Below are 20,198 nucleotides of genomic sequence, written 5' to 3'. Positions count from 1 at the left end.
GCAAGTTTCCAGAAGGGGCAGAGAATGTGCCATCAAAGTATTTCTTTGATGAAATATTTGGCCCGGCTGCAAACTGTAAGTACTGCAACACGATCCGGCTGAGCTTTACACGTCCGGCAAGACATTTGAACTGCACACGGGCGCTTGCTGTGCGTCGTGTCGCGTTGCAGGACTGTGGGGATTGGAGGGGTTTCCTGATGTTGAGGGCCCCTCGATCAAAAGGCTTTAAATTATATGACAGTTACGTCTGTTTTGCAAAAAATATATGTAATTGCTGAAAATATTCTAGTCTGGTCCGAAGTGAAAGAACACATTTATGAAGGTTAAAAATCTGAGAGATATTTTGCATGTACTGATACAATAACTAAACCTTCAAGTAGGTTATCACACAACTCTGAGCAGCTCTATATATATATATATAAATATATATATATATAAATATATATATATATATACTATAAATATGTATATATATACATATACTATGTATAAAGATATATAGATATTTATATATAAATGTACATAGATATTTATATATAAATATATAAATAGATATATAAATATGTATATTCTATATATATATATATATAAATATATATAGATATGTATATATCTATATATATTCCAGCGTGCATTTCAAAGCTTTCAGCTGAGTATTTTGTGCACCCCCCCCCACCCCCGGAGTATAAATAACAGCCATTGTCTCTCGCATTAAATCGAATATCCACTAAAAGCCTGTTTTCTGTTGTTGAGCCATAAGTGGGCTGCAAACAAACAAAGCCCCTCGCTCAGAGCAGGAACAAGTGCACTCTGCTCACTCCTGGGAGGCGAGGTGTGTGTGTGTGTGTGTGTGTGTAAAACATTGTATTCCCAAAGAGCTCCTCACAGCCATTTAAAACCAAGCGTTGGAGTGGACGGCGTGCGAGGCCGCCGAGAACGTGTCGGGACACGGAAGCGAAGCGCCTTAAAAACAGTGTCCTGGACTAATTGGGAGGATGGAGGCGTGACGGCGAGACAATGAGAGGCTGGAGAGACGGTCAATTAAAGTCTGGTTGAAATGGATTACACACAGACATGTCAGGTGGCCATGAGGGGGACAGACCACTTGTGATTTATCAAAAGCCAGAGCGTGGCGTGGAGATGATGTCGTCCGAGAGCAAATTTTGAGTGAAGAATAAGAAACTAAATCAGGAGGTTCATTTGACAAGTTTCTCACTGCTACTAGACTTCATCATAAACCCTCCTCAGACTGATCATCACTAAGCCGTGCACCGCTGTCACTTTACACTTTAGAGACATACACTTTTACATTTTCATTTCCTTTATCATTGAATATCTTAAATGTAACATGCTATTTCCTTGTATTTTATTGTATATTTGTAAAAATGTTTTGCTCCTGCAAAATTGAAATTTCCTCCAGACCTTCTCCCTGGTTTAACAACTTGTCGTCCCGGGACCCCTCTGCTCTTACCTGGCTTGGTTTGGCCCCCGCTCCGGAGCCGGCCCCTGGAGGGGAGTTAGTAATGGAGTCTCCATCTATGTTGGTGACAATCACTGCCCTGATCTCCTGCACCGCCTCGCAGACCTCCAGCACCTCGTCTCCCGCCTCCATCACCGTTGGCGACTCCACCCACCCCCCCAAAAAATGAACTTCACCTCAGTCCAAGCTCAAACATCGTCTCTGTGCTTCCTCCCCCGCTCGATACGTATCCAGAGAGAGAGAGAGAGAGTGTGTGTGTCTGACCTCCCCGACTCGGCTTTATATAGAAAGATCTCCCATCAGTGCATCGCTTCTGAGCCAGTGAGCATCGCAGCGCTGCCACGGGAGAGGCTGCACGTGTGTGTGTGTGTGTGTGTGTGTGTGTTTCTGGGAAGGCAAGACAAAACTTGCTCATCAACAACAGCCTTAAAAGAAGAATCACAACCCGCTACATCTCAGTGCTAACTCTAACGGGGGTTGCATCGGGTTTCAATACGATGCGTTCAAACTCCATTCAGGAAAACAGAAGTATGAGGTTATAATATATGGGATGTATAATATACACACACATAAGATACATGTAATCTTGTAAAAAAAGTATTCAAGAAAATCCAGAAATGGGAATTAATCCAGTTGTTTGGAAGGTATTGTTGTCACGGCAACATGAAATAGACTTGAGGGGGGCGAATTCTGACGAATTTTGACAAATGATGACGTCCTAACACCAGCTGTAAGTGTTTATCGTTTTGTTCTTGACATTCCTGATGTTGGTATTAAATCCTACACTTCTGGTATAGTGACATGCCGGAGCGTCAACGAGGCGCACTGCACCGGGACACACGTTCCTGCACACACACACACACATACACACACACACACACGCACACACACCAACCATCCTGCAGCTTCTCATGCAGCATCTCCCTCCTGTCTGAATAAACCCGGGAAGAATTCTTTGAAATGCCTTAACTTGAGTTTCTGGGCCTGAACCTCATATCTGAGAGTCGTGACCTTCTCCAGTGGGCGGCCGAGAGGTCAGGGCATCAAACATACGCGTGTGCGTCGCTCCCCTTCCCGTCATCTCTCGACTGTTGACTCAAAGAAATGTGAGCCCCGGAAAACGCCTTCTTCCAAATCGACCGTGGATAAGTGTTTAGAAAGTCCTCCTCTCTCTCTCTTTCTTTGCCCGCCCACGGGCCTCACACGGATCACGGGGATACCCGAGCGGCTCAGCGGGATCCCGCCTCACCACCAAAAGAGCTCCGCCTTTTCCAAAAGCCCGACGTGGCTGCGTGTGGTTCCCTCTCTAAACTGTTTCTATAAAAATAAACCTCTCTCTCTCTCTCTTCATGGGAAGGTGTTAATACCCAAAGAATGCTTTGTGGTTTAACCATATCGCGTTTCTCCCGTTTGACACCTCGTACAATGTCGCCCGGCATCGACCTCTCGGTCTCCACAGCGATCCGGTTTCACACGACGACAGCGGGAGCGGACCGACCCGGACGCCTCTCATTGTGAGGCGCCGGGGTCGCCCGCAGAGGTCGCGGCGACGCTCGGCCTCCATTGTCGTCCCCGCCACGAGGCTCCACGCGGCGGGACAAGCGCCTGAAGTCACTCGTGCGTGCGGCTCGGGGCTTTCTGGCTTGCGTCCTGGAATGTGAGCGACGCGCCGGAGGAGCTCGACTCCAACGAGAGCCGCGTGCAGAGCTGAAAGAGCTGGAAGTACACAATCCACCTTCCAGCGCCTCTAAAAGCTCATCAACTCATTACATCGCAACATGAAGGAGACACGAGGAGCGAGGAAACACTTGAAGAGCGAGGAAACACTCGAGGAGCGAGGAAACACTTGAAGAGCGAGGAAACACTCGAGGAACGAGGAAACACTCGAGGAGCGAGGAAACACTCGAGGACGTCTCCGTGGCAAATCCTGACGTCTGTTAAAATTAGACAAAAACTTCGAACGAGTCTTTGCCACAACGGAAAGTGAGCGGCAAGTCGGTCAGTAGACGAATCCGTGTTTTTTTGACCGACGCCTAAACTGGCAGTTTTTTCTTTTTTTTGGCCTGGTCCATTTTTTAGGAAGGGGGGGGGGAGCAATCTCCCCACTTTGCACTGGACCCCATCGTGAGTGAAATACAGTGACGCTGCTGCATCCTTATCCCGTTGCAGATGTTGGATCTGCGGGAGACTTCCTGAAAGGGGCGTGGCAGGCCTCGCCAAAAGTGGACCGGCCCGTCTGGCTTTTGAACCTCCAGCTACCAGATGGCCCGACCCAGCCCAGGCTGATGAACGCAGGCATCATCGCCACTCATTTTGAGTCGTGGCTGATAAATCTCCTGGGCTCTAAATCCCTGATAAGTCAAAGTAGCGGCGCTACGCCACCATAAAGCAGAGCGTGGTGAGATATGGAGATTCCTAAATGTGTGGTTCTGGAGCGGCTCGGCAGTCGGGCCGGCGGCGCCGTGTTCAGGCCTACCTGGACCTGCTCAGCGCGAGCGGCCGAGTCGCCCAGCAGCGGCTCGGCGGGCGTGGTGGTGATGGTGATGGACTTCTCCGAGCGGCTGTCTTTGCCGCGGGCCTTATGGCGGTCCCGGCTTCGCTCCCGGCTTCGCTCCCTGAGAAACACAAAGGGGGAAAAAACAACATCGTGGTGAGCGCAGAAAACTCATGTTACACGTGTTGTTCAATGGCGTCTGCAATACTACCAGAACCTCTGCCACGCAGTCCGGTCCACGGCAGCATTTTTTTATCCTACGAGACTAAATCGTCATAATTAGCCGTGAGGTCACGGTGGCCTTTGACCTTCGACCTTTGAAAACCTGATCGGTTCATCGTTGCGTCCAAGTGGACGCTCGTGCTCAATTTGAGGAAATTCCCTCCACACATGACTCAGAAATCACGTTCACGAGATTGGACCGTGACCTTTGACCTTTGCTCTGCTTCTTCATGATAAAAATAAAATTGAAAAAAACGGAGCGGACAAGTCTGGGATATAAGCGCTGTGTAAGAGACGGACAGTTACAAATATACAGAAGAGAGAGCACACACACACACACACACACACACTCCACAGCATCACTCTGACTACAGGGCCCTCTGTCTCTAACATATGAGCTCCATTAGCCCGACTGACCCCCGGCCCTAATCCCATGTAGAGTCCCTGGCACGGCGGCGGCCGCATGGCGCCCGCATTGCGGCTCCATTACCACAAAGAAGCTCAACAAGCCACGGTTAATCCCCCCCCCCCTCCAGCTGCTGACCTCACGGACGTCGTACACACAGCATTGTAAAAGAAAGAACGCTGAAAAAATTATTTTAAAAATGTAAAAAGAAAGCAAGAATTTCTTTCTAAAAGCACGGTTTAATTGGGATGACAGCAGTTGTGTTTCCCAGGTGCTGGGAGCTGATTGGACGAGAGCCAGACAGACTCCAGAGACACGGTTGTCAGATCTCATCTAGATATTCAACGATGGAACGAGATTACTGGGCCGACATATTGGACACGGGGCGATTGGAAGAGGCGTTCAGGGTATTTAAAGATGCCTCGTGATGTTTTCTGTCCGTCTGTAATTCACTTTGTTTATGTGGACGTAACTAATCTAATTCCCACAACGTCGTCTCCATCAAGACATTCGAGCGCAGGATGTTGATACCGGAATAGTCACTTGGGAAAATTATATATATATTATATTTATTGTGAAAGGTAAGAGAGAGTGGAGAGAGTAATAAAGTTAGCCTCCGTTTTCTTTACATTTCATTTAGTGACGCTTTTATTTCAGTACATTTAAACAACAAAGTACGATTTCCTCAAAAAAGCCACAAAAAATAATGTTTTCAATAAGTCCAGAATGCTTTTTTTCTCGATGCCTTGTAGCGACGATGCACAAAAGCTGTAAAAATAACATTTATTGACATGAAAATCAAATCACGCGGTGGTAAAAAAGTCTGAAAAGCTGCATTCACTACTTTTCGGGCCGCAATAATGTTGATTGGAGCGGCTTTAATCACACAGAAAACAAAAAGACAAAGACAGCTCTGAGAACAACGGCCTCTTAGTGAACTACACGTGACGAACCCGATTGGCCCTTGAACGCCACACAATAACAACTCATAACCGTCATGTGCAGGATATCCTGCCTACTGGGGGGGGGGGGGAGAGCAACGAGGAGCTGGGGATTCTTTTTGTCCCTCAGGACTTTTCCAGGCCTGGAAATAACCATTTAAAAATTCTGTGACTTCGGAAAATGTAGGAAAACTAATAAACAAATGGGAATATAGTGAAGTAAATAGAGGGAACGTGATAAAAGTCCCGGAAACAAACTCTAACCGTATTTTAGATGTAAAAGAAAAGTTTTCTTGGCCTGTTCTTCATAACTTTACTCTGTAATTAAATGGCAAATAACACACACACACACACACACACAACCCACATTCCATTAAGAGATAACACATAATGAGCGGTCACAAGCCGGTGTTTAAGGCTGGGAACCACCGATGGTAAACAAGGTGTGTGTGTGTGTGAGTGTGTGTGTGTGTGTGGACACAGCATGCGTCATGTCCACGTGAGGATCCCAGCAGGTGGAGGAACACCTGGTTTCTCAGTGTGCTGGCGAGACGACAGAAAGGTGAGAAGACGACGTGAGGTAGACCTTAAAAACTGAATCCTCACTCCCAACACACACACACACACACACCTTTACCCACCCCACCCCCTTTCCCCAGATCCTCTTCCTGCCTCATTAACATGCAGCTCGTTGGTATTCCAACAGCGAGCTCCGCTATGATTTGATTAATGGAATTTTACTTCCAGAAACGGCTTTTTGGGGAAAGGCGAGGATGGTGGTGGTGGTGGGGGGGGGGGGGGTGGGTCCCGGGAGGGGAGATGATGCCTGGCGAGCCGGGGAAGAGTCCTGCCAATTAGGCCTCCAACACCTGAGGATGAGTGTGGATGAGCTACAGTCCTGCACATACCAGACTAAGATTTTTTTGTCGGACCATTTTAATGAATGATTGATGTTATATAAATAAAGATGACCCGCCCTTGCTTTACGGTTTCAAACTTGTTGGTACTGATAATTCTTTGAGGCTGATAAGCGCCATTAAATATAACGGCCTGTGTGTGTGACGGTTAGCCTGTGTTAGCCTCACACGGATAACGCTTCAATGAGGTGACGCAATCCAGGAAACACGGGTTGAGGTGGAAAATGACGCTTTAAATGTTGGGATGGCCGAGCGTGTTGTTCAGGGAGTGTCTCCTGGAGGACATTCCTGGTGGTGCACCCCACCCTTTACTTAAGAGAGAGAAATAGTTATGTAAAGAAAGTAATCCTGAATTATGACTTTGAATGAATTAGTTTAATGATTTATCCAGTGCTGTGTTGACGCTGCGTGCTGAACTATAATTGGAGTTTGACCAATCAAAGGAACCAATTTTCCACATGAGCTGCTGCCAATTTGATTTAATTTTAATACTCAGAACTGAGTGAAGGAGTGGAGCTTTCGGGCACTTTTAAAAGAAGTACGGTAACTCAACACCAAACTCCCATAATCCTAAAACTGGTTTGAAAAGTTATAAATATTTAGCACGAGTGTGAGGCTGGAACACAATTCTGGCACAATGCAGAAATATTTACAAAATATAATCTTTTTTTGCAGGTAGAAATAATACAAGTCTTATATTATAACCAAATGTATCAGAATTAACTATGAACAACCATAAATGTGTCCCTGGCAAAGCACCAACGAAGAAGAAAGAAGACATTGCGGCCTCTTCCAAGAGGTCGTGTGTTCATGTAATATTACAACCGGGGACTGAACATTGCATTAGCGTCGTCCCCTCGCAGTTAATTGTGCAGCTCTGGATTCTGTCTGATTAAAAAAAAAGTGTGTGTGTGTGTGTGGGGGGTTGAAAGCCAGCCATCTGAGTAAATAACTCCATTAGCCGTGCGCACCATCTGTTAATGCAGACCTCAGCCAATCCCATTCCATTCTCCTATTATGTTCTGACAAATCACGAGAGATTGACTCACAAACATCGCCAGAAACAAACACAACCTGCGTGTCCTCGTCACTGTGAGGGAGTTTCCGTGTGCGACGGCGCTCCACTGCGCCCCACATCACCGCAATTAGACCGCGGCGACGCGGAGCCCTCACGCGTGGCACTCCTCGGAGAGCATTACCTTCAGACGGCGAGGGCGGCGGCGGCGAGGAGGGCTTTCAAAAGGCAACAATGGCTTCTTTCTTTTTGGGGGGGGGGTCAAATTAGAGGCCCAGCCGGTGGCTTTGGCACAGCGGAGGAGAGGAGAAGACGCTTGGCGGGGATGCCCGTATGTTCCTTTTCCAATTTGATGTCACTCACTTGAAAAGGCTTCAGAAGCACAAGTGCCCCCCCGTCTTTGATTCCAAATCAATGCGAGACCACTTCTGCCATGCTCTTACTTTGAAGGGCACATTCCTGCCCCGGGGAATGCCGAGCGAGAGTAGCCAGGAATCCATTTAAGAAGGGGGGGGGGTGCAGAGGAGAGGGTCAAGAGAGAACCAGAAAGGGGCAGCTGCCGCGTTCATATCACGGCGGACACGTTGGAGCAAAGAGCGAGGGAACGATGGAGGGGGGGGAGGAGATAAAGAGGACGAGAGCGAGAGGGATGCAGGGTGACAGAAGGAGACGCATAGTTCCTGAGACACGGAGTTCCTCTCCTGCTCTGACACCTGTTGGGGTGCAAGTGACAAGGGAGGGGCCGCCGTGGAACGGGAGCCTCGCCTCCTTTACGCCACCTGTTTGTCCCGCTGCCTTCCTGAAGCCCGTCGACCCGGCGCCGACGCGAGCCGCACGCACCACGAGAGGCGGGACGCAGAGCGGCGGAAGTCGAAAATCCAGGGATGAGAAATCAAATTTAAAAAAGACGGACGGGCTGAGAGTGAAGCGACACAGAGAACTCACCGAAAGGTTCCAGACACCAGAACCAACCTCCAGTCCTGTAGTTGTTGTTGAACTCTTTCGGGTCATGTGACTCACAGGTGGAGCATTTCTTTGGCTCGGAGGGAAACGTTGCATCACCAATAAATGTCTGGTTCAAACCCGAGTGCATGAAACTCCCACGGTGCATCGTGACAGTAAACACCACAAAACGAAACTCAGGGTTCTTACACATTTGGACCAATGGATTTCCAGGACTTTAAACCAAATTCCCAAGACCAAACTGAAATCTCGGTATAAACATGAAAAATGTAGAACATTTTGCGTATCGAGAGCGTTACATTTTGAGTGTATTTCTTTAAAAAAACACATGATTTATTTCAAACTCGGCGTAAATGAACATGTGATCAGAACACATTTCCAGGACTTTTCCAAAACTTTTATGATTTAAGTTTTTTCCATGACTTTTCCAGGCCTGGAAATAACTATTTTAAAATTCCACGACTTTTCCAGGTTTCCCATGACCGTACGAACCCTGTAAACCGTGCTCGACGCAATCCTATTCGGAGTAAATGTTTGTGGTGGGTGATCAATGATCGACATGGCTAATCGATCGCCTGTGATTGATTGATGAGAGAGGAGGTAGTCTTACCCGTGCCTGTGGGATCCCCGGGAGCGTCCAGAGTAGTAGGAGTAGCCCGAGTACGTAGACTCCGTGTCCATGGCGGCGCAGACGGGGGTGGAGGTGAAGCGGCGGGCTGCTCCGCTGGCAGGTGGCGGTGAGCTGGAGGCGATCGACCGGCTCGCTCACGAGGATGACGGCGACGGGGAGCCGGCGGCGGTCAGGCTTGAAAGCGACCCTGAGGGCGCCCGGTGAGGAAACATCAACCTGGAGGAGGGGGGGGGGGGGGATAATTGTAATATGTTGAAATGTCAGCCGACTGTTTGACTGCCACACGAGACAGGAGGCGCCAACAAGAGGGAGACGGCGTCTGGGGAAAAGAACATCACACATCACATCCTGTGGCGCTCATCACTTCTTTCTTTTTTTACACGGAGGAGCCGAGGAGAGCGTCTGGGACTCGCGCGGCGTCTTGATCTTCCGCCGTTTAACAAGCGGCTGATCGCGTCAGTGTGAACACGACAACCCCCGAACCTTTCCTCTTCCCCGCTTCAAACCGTCACTCGGAGGCTTTGACGAAGGAAACGGGAGTCGCTTGTGGCGAGAACGTAGAGCGCCATTTGAAAAGTCGAGAAAGTCGAGCGTCGCGTGACGTCGCAACACTTCTGATGTTTCCGTGGAGACGCTTGGATGCTCCAGCTCTCACAGGACTGAACATAGATTTGGGTGAAGTCGATTATCATCAGTTTATATTATTAAATATATATTAACTAATGCAGAGGTGTATATTGAAAACCAAAAGTCATTAACACGTCAGAAATCGAATCGATTCACATTTTCCATTGGAATCGATTTGTTTCATAGCATAAGACCAACCTAACCCACCAGAACCTAACCCACCAGAACCTAACCCACCAGAACACAACCCACCAGATGACGCTGGGCCTTCAGCAGTCTCACAAAGACGATGATAAACGTGGCACTTCTTCATCTTGCCTCTTCCATTTGACTCGGTTTCCCCGAGCAGCTCTCAAACACTCTTTCTAATTCACAACTGAGACGGAGACGAGCTCAATGTTGCATCTACAGCCACAAAAACATCAAAACAATCATAAAAAAAGGAAGATATACAGCAAAGAATGTTTTAAAGACGGATGAATGGTCGTTATTGATATCGTGGTCATTATTTACTCCCCTCTGTGCAGCAATAAGACGTGAACGCCACCATCAAGGGACATATCCACTGAACATTCACTGAGCTCACGGTTGATGTTCCTCCAGCCGGAGGGGCCCTTTAATCCGCTGTAAATGCATGATTTATGATAAAGAGGAGGGCGATGCGGCGGAGATTAAAAGCGCCTATTTGATTAACTGTGTGAAAGAGAGTGAGAGAGAGAGGAAGAGAAGAGGGAGTCTGGGCTCGAGGCCCGCCGTGAACATTTATACCTGCGTGACACACGAGGAAATGTTGAAATGTAGTTTGAGACTTAACTCCAAAGGGACTAAATCATCTGCTCGGACCCCCCCCCCCTGACAAGTGCGTTAACATCCACATATATTATAGATATTATAACCACGGGGCTCAGCGTTTGCTTAAAGTTATCCATCTACAGTGTTCTACAGTATGAACTCACTCCTGCATCAATCATCCAGAGTGCTTTACACTTTCCTATCACCTCCGTCACGCCGCCACTTTGTCCCGACAGGATTTAAAGCTGCAGTACGCCTCTAGATCGAAACCTGCACTGAAACTCCGAGGCCCTGAAGGGTTTACGGCTGATTTATTACAGCTCTGGACTGATCTTCTTGTTTACCTTGTAGCCAGAGAGCTAATAAGCATATTCCCCAAAATGTTCCTTTAAACCAGAATTCAGCGAGGTCCAGTTGGAGAGGATTTCCTGTATGATTTTGTCCTGAAGTGATTTTGTAAATAAAGTTCAATTGAATAACATCGAAACAATATTTGTTATTACAGATTTCCAATTAAAATTAATTTCTTATAAATAGCACATACTCAACTAATACATACATTATCTTCTCTTATTTCAAGTGAAAAATATTTAGATTTAAAAAAGATTTAAAAATAAGTACGATTTTGAAAAAATTGACCTAAATTAAAGTACTTACATTTAGAAAAATGGTATTTAACTGAAATGTTTAAAATTCTTTTTATTCGTGCGTAAAGCGAAGTCAATCAAAAGAAGCCAAGATATTATATTCTTTAATCTAAAAAGAGAACCGTGTGGACGATGGCACTCGAGTTGAGGGCGGGGCTTATCATCACTTGAGGGCGGGGCTTATCGTCACTCGAGTTGAGGGCGGGGCTTATCAGATTAGAAAAGATGTGCCGGTTAAATAGAAGTGATGCATGAACATTGTATATTCCTCAATTATCCATCGGTTTTCTGGCCAGGGGCTCGTGGACACATCGACTAGGGCGGGGATTGAACCCCCTGTTGAACGACGAACCTGCTGACCCCTGACCCACAGACCAACGGCGTCTGCCTGTGAAGGACCCGTGTTTTAAACGCTTGAATGTGAAATTAAAAAGGCCAATTTCGACAATATTAACAACACAACAATACATTCGGGGTCTGCTTAAATCGGAGCCGGTTCTGCCGTCTGGGCCCAGTGGTTTTGAGGACCCTGGTCTACAAGGGACCTGCAGGAATTCACCCATTGAATAATGACGACTGAGCAATCTGGACTCAGTCACCGGGGCATTCCCCTCGCTGTAAGCCTCTTGAAGGCGAGGGAACGCGGCCAATGAGGGACTAATCGGGTTAAATGAGTGAGTGGTCCAGGTTCAGTCGGAGTTGAGTCTTGCTGATCAATTAGTTCCTGGTTTTCCTCACAAAGAAAAAATGCCTCCACGCTTCCTGGCCCCGAGGTCCATGTCCAAGCGGAACCGGATCTGTTCTCACGTGTGGTTTCTGTCTTTGGGAAGCGGAACCACTTCAAGTCTGCAGAAGGCTGAAATAGGAATCCTGGGGCGAGGGGGGGGGGGGGGTAGAGTCCTGAACCCGATACCCGTGCTGGCCGCGGCGGCTTGTCTGTTTGTGCTGGCAAACACCGGCGACGTGGAGCGGGGGGGGGGGGGGGAAGGGGAAGGACGACATTATCGCAGCAATCACGGAGCACGAAGGGCACAGCCTCTCACATGAGAACGTGAGCCATTGTTCAGGGGGAAGCGTCTGTGTGCCAAACCCCGGCCCAAATACCTCCGTGTAACGCAAGAACTACCAGGCTGAGGCGGCCAAGCAGGGGGGAGAAGTCTTCAGTTCGGTTTATTTTGTATAGGCCAATATCACAAATTCCTAATTTGTGATATTGAGCGTTACAATGTATGACATCCCTGACCTTTGACCTCACATTGGAGCAGGAAAAACTCCCCCAAAACATTTTTAAAAGGGAAAAAAAACCTTCATGAGAAAAGAAAACACCCACAAGCCAACAGGTGTAACGCCCCGCGGCCCGAGCACAGCAACCACGGACCCTCACTTCACATCTGCCATCACACATTCTCAATATTCTCACTTTCACGCCGGACCGGGCCTGAAGCCGCTGAACCACCGCGGCACACTGACCTCTGAAGACGAGCTCGCTGTGGAGGAGCTGAGGCGAGGAGCAGGAGGAGCAGCAGGAGCAGGCAGATTAAGCATCTAATGAAGCGCAGGAGGTGCTCCGTGATGTCGAGTAAAAGCCCCAGACGGGCCGGACACGGGCACATTCCTCCCCGCTCAGACGTCGGCTTTTGGGCAGATCAAAGCGCTGAACTGATTCCACTCATTAAAAAACGCAAGAAAAAGAAAAGCTATGCGATAAGTATCCAAAATATGAATCCAGTTAAATCCAGCCTCTTTTGACCCCGGCTATGTTCTGAACAACGTACCGGACATCAGAGAGCAACTAGTCCTGGTCTCTGACTAGTCCTGGCCTCAGACTGGTCCTGATCTCAGACTAGTCCTGGTCTCAGACTGGTCCTGGCCTCAGACTGGTCCTGGTCTCAGACTGGTCCTGATCTCAGACTAGTCCTGGTCTCAGACTGGTCCTGGCCTCAGACTGGTCCTGATCTCAGACTAGTCCTGGTCTCAGACTGGTCCTGGCCTCAGACTGGTCCTGGCCTCAGACTGGTCCTGGCCTCAGACTGGTCTTTGATGGTCAGGAGTCTAATGGGCCTGTTGATAATGATCCCCCTCTCCCCTGAGTTTCGTTGGAATGGCAACAATCTGTTAGGTTGGCCAGCGATGTGTTCATTATTTTTAGCCCACTTGTTCTCCTGTGTGCTAGAGCATTCCTTCAGGTCTCCTGTAGCTTCACATGAGCCACTCATAGGGAAGCTTCATGCAACAGGTATACATCAGAGTCACAAGCAAGCCTGACTTAAAGCTCACAAAGACGAGGTCTCTTCTTCAGAGACCGGCTGAGAGGCTGAGAGGTCCAACAGAGCTGAGCTATTCATGAAAAGGAGATAAAGGGCAAAGAAAGTCCTTTCTTCTCCTTTCTCTAAGGAACAGCACTATTCCACTGCTCGACTACCACTCAGCAACGTGTGCTACATCTAAGTTAATAATAATAATAACTAAATACTCACAGTGTCAACGGCATGAGGTGTGTTTACCTCATCCCCATGGCAACATAAAGGCCGTTGCATTGCCAGCTAACGTAGCGCTGTGCCAGCGTCGGCGATACACAAGGGAAAATCTGCCCTTGAGAAATATAATGATGCCCCTGATATCACGAAAGGGGCAACAAATACCCCCAGAACTTCCTCAAAGAATTAGGATAATTTAATGAACTTGTCAAAAACATAGTAGCCTATATGACCCGGTCCAGAATCTATAGACTACTGCCTAATAGTGTTATTACAGCCTAATAGTCTTATTATTGCCTAATAGTCTTATTAATGCCATTTTAAGACAATTGCTCATATACTGTCAACATAAATAAGTATATTTATTATTTTGTTGTTTCACAAGTTTCTAAACTTTTTAAATGCCCCTGTGTTTCAGTGGGGGCAAAGTTTACCCCTCTAAAAATATGTAAATGTCCTCCCCTGCATATGCACTGACAGGAATATGTCGAGCTAATGGCCGCCTTAGAACCGTCACATTAAAATGCTCATAACTGATGTGAACATCCACAGCTGTCATCTTCATCACCGATGTTCTCTCTGCAGCTGTCGCCCAGAAACCACCACAGAAGAAGAAAACCACGCACAGCTCTCCGATGTTAATCTCATCTCGTGATAATGAGGGTCTCGCATAATTAACACGGAGGAGGAACACATTGTCACCGTGACGCTTTCTGCTCAGACATAGATTTGAGATAGGACTTTGGACATTTTGGACATTTTTGTCTATGCCAGAGCGACATCATTGTTTTGCTTGTGAGGATTTATTTTTTTTTATGTCACTCGCCAATTCCGATGTCTGAATATAAAAGCCTCACAATGAAAATGCCATTGCTTTCTGAAGGGGTGTACTTGAGTTATCATTCTATTATACCGTCATTATATCAGTGGCATAAAGTGGTCTTAACATTATAATAATATAATTTAGCTCGATTATTTCTGGGACAACAAAAGTAGCTCGGCAGCAGGCAGAGAAAACAAACAATTGGAAAATGTTAACCTTAAATCTTTAATCTTTGGTCCAATATTAAACAAGCATAAGTTGTTGTTTCATTTCGCAGCATTGTTTTCAGCAAGGTTTAAGGACTGAGCACGTGCTCCAGGAGCACCTGCTTGACCAACTGGAACCCTTTTTTATTAAACAAAAAAATATGTGTTTAACTGTGGACCAAAAGTAAGACTTATATTAACCTTGTAATAATATCAGCGAAGAGGAAAGAAGGCTCTATGAGGTGACACGTCACACTTCTACCTGCCGTCACCTCTGTGGCCGGTGGAGCTCCATGAGGCGGGTCACCCGGCCGGCCGCCGGCCCGTGACCCGACACGACGGGCGGGCCTAGAGGGGCAGGAAAGTCCGTGGTTTCACCGTGGCCTCTTGAAGCCCCCCCAGTAACCTATCTGTGGGACTACTTGAGAAACCAAAGCACGTGCTTTCAAACTGCAATGTATCCATCCGCGTGCACGGTTCACACAGCTGAGTGCGGTGCACCGGCCGAGTGCAACAGAGTTGACTTTTGTTTCACTGTGTGACTTTACTGAAGATAAGAGGCGCTATGAAATAATAATAATAATAAATAAAAAAACGTATTCAAACTAACTAACAATGAAGACAACTCGAAACTGACACAATAAAACCCGAGTAAATACGGGTAACTTGGCCCGCGTCCGGGGGTCTGAGGGCATTGAAATGAAGTTGCACGCGCAGGTAGAGGAGACAAGGGCGTGTGCACAAGTCCTTATGAAACAATGCGTTCAAGCCTTTGTTCGGAGTGTGTACATCAAACACAAGTAGAGACGGTAACACACATTTCCGTGAGCTTCCCGAGGCAACACCGGGCGTTAACGCGTACGGCTTCACGCGCACGGCACACCAACATCTGCAGAACACGTAAGAGCGACGGTACCACCGGGAAGCGGAACTCACCCTGTGTCGGCGGAGATATCCCGGAGTCGGGCATTCATCCAGAGGTTACGGGAACAGGTTCCTCCCCCCGGAGCACACGGTGGGAATACAGTAGGAAGCAGCCCCTGGTGACCGGAGGAATCACCCCGGCAGTCAGGAATTTTTCACAGGGGGCAGTGCTTGTCTGGGGGCGGGGCGGGGGGGGGGCGGGGGGCAGTACCGCGACGTGGCGCGAGGGGGCGCGTCTTCAACACGACAAGCCGACAGACGAGAAGCTGACAGTTTTCTACTTATTTGGTGTAGATTTTAGGATGTTTTAATGATGTGATGTAAAGTGTCTTTGAGTACCTTGAAAAGCGCTAGATAAATGTAATTCATTAATATTATTATTATTGTTGTTGTTGTTATTATTATTGAATATATATTGAATATATATATTTTATTATATATATATAAACGTTAACATATATATTTAAATATCCTGATTTGAATTGGATTTTTTTTTAAATAAAAAATATATATCGTAAAATCAAATCTTCCAAACGAGTTGTGATGTCACAAAATCTAACATCATCATAGTTTAATTAATTAATAATTCGGGTGGCGTTTAATGATGCTTTAAGCTTCCCAATGTTTCCACTTTCCATGCTGTGTTGTGAAATTTATATATAAATGTATACAGGGCCGGAGTGGGGCCACTTTTCAGCCCGGGAATTTCAGGCTCAAGACCAGCCCACTTTTTTCATGGTAGTGGAAATTGGATAAATGAAGCAACAGTTCAACTCTTACTATCCTGTAGTTATTTTATTAATACCATGGTCCAACAAATAATGTAAAGGTTAAATACAACAATAATAATCCACTTAAGATGAGAAGTTAACAAAAAATATGCATAACATTAAAAAAGGCAGAAGGGCATAGCAGGAGTGTCAGACTCAGATGAGGCAGTAGGCCAGATTTGTTGGAGTGAGACCTCATGGAGGCCGTCATGGTCATGGTCATTGTTATGGTCATTATCCCTTTTCTGCATGATTATTATATAGTGGTGATTTACTCCTTTACTACACCCACTTCTGAGCAAACAATGCATATTGGTTCATCAAGTACTGTACTGCTCTTTCTTAGAATATATAACTATAATTGGGGCAGGGATGTCTATGTGTACAGATTAGACAAATTTGTAATTTGTGAACAAATAAACTGAATTGAATTGAATTAATTCATATGGTTTCACATGTCCCTGTAGTCATGGCCTCCTCATTGCAAATGTCGGGCATTTTCAGCAGGAGAGACTCTCTTCTGCTGCGCTCAGCTTCTAGAAAAAATTAAGTCATATTACTGCATACTTCAATATCAATAGTATATATCAATATTTGCATAATATTTAATATTTTAATTCAATTTAATATTTAGCTTGGCAATGATATTAATCAAGGCTACAACGTTAGCGAATAGTTTATTTTGCAAATCATTAGCCTTTTCTCTCTTTTACCAGTTGCCACTTGTGTTTGTCCTCTTGTGAATAAATCTGTAAGCTTGGCACATTTGGCAGCATCCTCCTCCAATGCCTTTCTTTTTCTTTTTTTCCAGCCCTCCTGCCCTCTTCCTCTCGTCCATCTCCCTGACAGCGTATCGTTTGCGTCGGGCCGGCCCAGCTATCAGGAGCTGAGAAAACTTTTGAAAAAAAAAGACAGGACCGAACCAACTCTATTATTTGGGAGGGTGTTAAGATCACGCTAGGAAGTTCACCCTCCAAAATAGAGTTGGTTGAGTTCCATAATGGACTGAACCAACTCTATTATTTGGGAGGGTGAACCCTCATAGTATACCCATGCAGAGGCTGCGTGTCAGTCAGAACGCGGACGTGGTAGCCCACTTTAAGAGATGATGGAATAACGTGACAAATGTCAACAAAAAATTAAAACCGCCCAGAAGTGAAGCGGCCCACCGGGAACTCTCCCGATTCTCCCCATTACCCACCCCGGGCCTGAATGTATATATAATCTTTTTTTGTCAATGCTGATCGATTATCTCCCCAAAGATGTTCGCCCTAAACAAGCCCGACGGGACTTAGAGTTGCGTAACGTCCCACATGTCAGAGGCTAAAGCTGACAGCAGTCAATGCAACTGTTGATGGCATGGACACAAGCTGGAGTGTCTGCAGAGGTCAGAGAGGTCAGATCAGAAGCACACGTGTTGCAATATGAAACTAAAAGGAGAAAAGAGCACCGTCTCTTCTCCCTCAAGCAAAGGGAAGCGCTGTTGTCACGGCTCAAAGCAACAGAACTAAACAGAGGAGCGATGAGGTCACCGAGGCCTCGCAGCAGCCTCTCAAAAGAGGCTTTTTTAAGACATTACAGCTGTTACTTCTCCGAAAAAAAGAAGGAAATATGATAGCGGCTGTGTGTCCCTCCTGACCCCAACGGTCCCGACATCTAAAAAAAACTAAATAAATATATAAATTAATTAATACAATTTGTAAAAAGTCAACTAAAAATAAATGATAATAACAATAATAAATAATAATAAAAAAGATTTTTTTTTTTTACATCAAACAACAGTAGCAATTCCAATTTGATGTTTTATTTTGTTGTTGAAGAAAGCCTTGCATACAACGTGTATAAGCTTGAAAACACTACATGACATGGCTCCTCCAAAATAAATACATTATGACTATGAAACGTTAATCAAGCCAATCGCTGTTATGCAACTACTCAAAGGGGACATGCTGCTGTACCTCATACTTGGAGAAATATTTTAGAAATGTTTGCCTGTTGGAGAGCCGGATAAAATACCACTCTCCTTTATCCGTAGGAGTACTGTATCGTCAATAAAGTCCTGTTCAAGCGGACATTATTGACGATACAGTGCCTCTCGTACCTTATCGCTTAAATATAATACCATACATCAAGCAGCCAGTTAGCTTAGCTTAGCATAAAAACTGCATCTTGTGTAATTCTGGGCCAGATTGGAATCAACAACAAAATCCCCAAAATGTGGAACTATTGCTCTGATTGGCCGGCAGCGTCATTTACCATTCATTAGAATGCTATATTTTATTTTAATCGACTTACTTTTAGGACTTCTTTGTCTGAGAATGTAATCACAGGAATAACATTTGGACATCTCATGGAGCACCTTTCACCTCATCGAGTCCACTGGGTGGAATAAAGATAACACGGAATCAATTCAAACCTATATGTAGCGCCACCGATTGATTTCACATTACTCTGCTGCTGCTTCTGGTCATCCACCATTGTGTCACAAGACAACAGAGGGGTGAGGGGGGGGGGGGGTGGTGGGGGACGGTCAAACCGCAGGGCAACAGATGCCTCCAGCAATTATGCACGGCTGTGTATTAATCAATATGTTGTCTTCCTTTGTACTGCACGCACACGCACACACACACACACACACACACACACTCAGATATATCTCATCCCCTCCAGAACACAATGGAGGTCATGACTGGGACACGACCCCTGCCCCCTCCCCACGGGGAGCCAAATAAACACCAATGTATGTCGAGGATGGGGCCGTGTGTTTTATTCTCTTCTCTACAGTGTTTGTAAGGCTTCATAATCCCTATTTTACATACATTTGGGAAGCCTTACACATTTTTATTTATATATATTTATATATATGTATATATATATGTATATAAAATATATATATGTATATAATATATATATATGTATATACATATATATATATATATATATATATATATGTATAAATATAATATATATATTTTGTATATTAAGACTTCTTCCTTTAAAAATGGGCTTTTGGTAATTGCTGTTTGATCATAACATACTTTTATTTGATCGAGTTGTTTTATTATATTAAGCAGAATCTGGGCCGCGTCAATCGCCGTAGTTTGAGATTAGTGCGCCACCCCGTGGCCCTCTGCCGCTATTACACGAGCTGAAAGCTACAGGGCAGATGCCTCTTTACACTTCAAACGTCTCTAAACTAAAGTTACATCGTGACGTCATGTGTCAATCTGCTTGGTTTTTTAAAATAAATAATGTATGCTTGATTAAAAGTTGTTTTTTAAAGTTCATATAAAGCAGACGTGATATCATCAAAAGTGTTTTATCTACAAATCGATATATAGCGTCGTACAAAAAGAGATAATTACCCGGATGTGCGAATCAATTAAAGCGGTGTAATCAGATTCCACGAGCTTTACCCTCGCAGGCACGCGCGTCGTGTGACGTCGTGCACGTGTTGTCACTTTTTCTTTTCTGTTCTTTTTTTCTTCTTCTTTCACACGTTTATTCAAAGAGGGAAGCGCGCGCAGATGGCCTCCCATTGAAGACGAGGCGGGGAGGGGGGGGGGGGATCAATTCAATTTGGTGTCCGGAAGACGGATGGATTCCTCCCGGAAGACACGGACTTTATGAGTTTAGAGGGTTTTTTGGTAAATAGATGAGAAAAATGAGCGCGTGTGTAAAAATGAAGACGAAGTGGGAAGAGATGCGGTTTATGAGACCACACACACACACACACACACACACACACACACACACACACACACGGGGAGATATGCTGAGATTTTTCAGCCAGATGAGGTCCTCTGTTCAGGGGCCAATTACATTCAGTGTGTGACACATATGGTCTAAAGGCCTGAGTGTGT

General features: G+C 45.9%; 1 protein-coding gene across 2 annotated transcripts in view; it reads right to left on the bottom strand.

Annotated features, from left to right (window-relative positions):
• The window catches only part of vangl1 (VANGL planar cell polarity protein 1), a 30,836-nt gene extending 15,124 nt beyond the window's left edge, over positions 1-15,712 (bottom strand). Inside the window, exons 1-3 of one of the 2 annotated variants that reach the window (XM_056431693.1) lie at positions 15,578-15,712; positions 9,049-9,285; positions 3,957-4,095 (exon numbers count right to left, since the gene is read on the bottom strand). In XM_056431693.1, the coding sequence (XP_056287668.1) occupies positions 3,957-4,095; positions 9,049-9,119 (210 nt within the window). In that variant the 5' untranslated portion in view covers positions 9,120-9,285; positions 15,578-15,712. Of the gene's footprint in view, positions 1-3,956; positions 4,096-9,048; positions 9,286-12,605; positions 12,698-15,577 lie in introns of those variants that run through there. The other variant, XM_056431694.1, reaches the window with a different exon arrangement.
• Between the last annotated feature and the right edge of the window lie 4,486 nt (positions 15,713-20,198).

The sequence above is a fragment of the Pseudoliparis swirei genome, chromosome 14, assembly GCF_029220125.1.
Source record: "Pseudoliparis swirei isolate HS2019 ecotype Mariana Trench chromosome 14, NWPU_hadal_v1, whole genome shotgun sequence".
NCBI classification, from domain to species: Eukaryota; Metazoa; Chordata; class Actinopteri; order Perciformes; family Liparidae; genus Pseudoliparis; species Pseudoliparis swirei.
The sequence above is the reverse complement of the archived record's forward strand: the minus strand, read 5'-3'. Positions and strand labels throughout refer to the sequence as shown.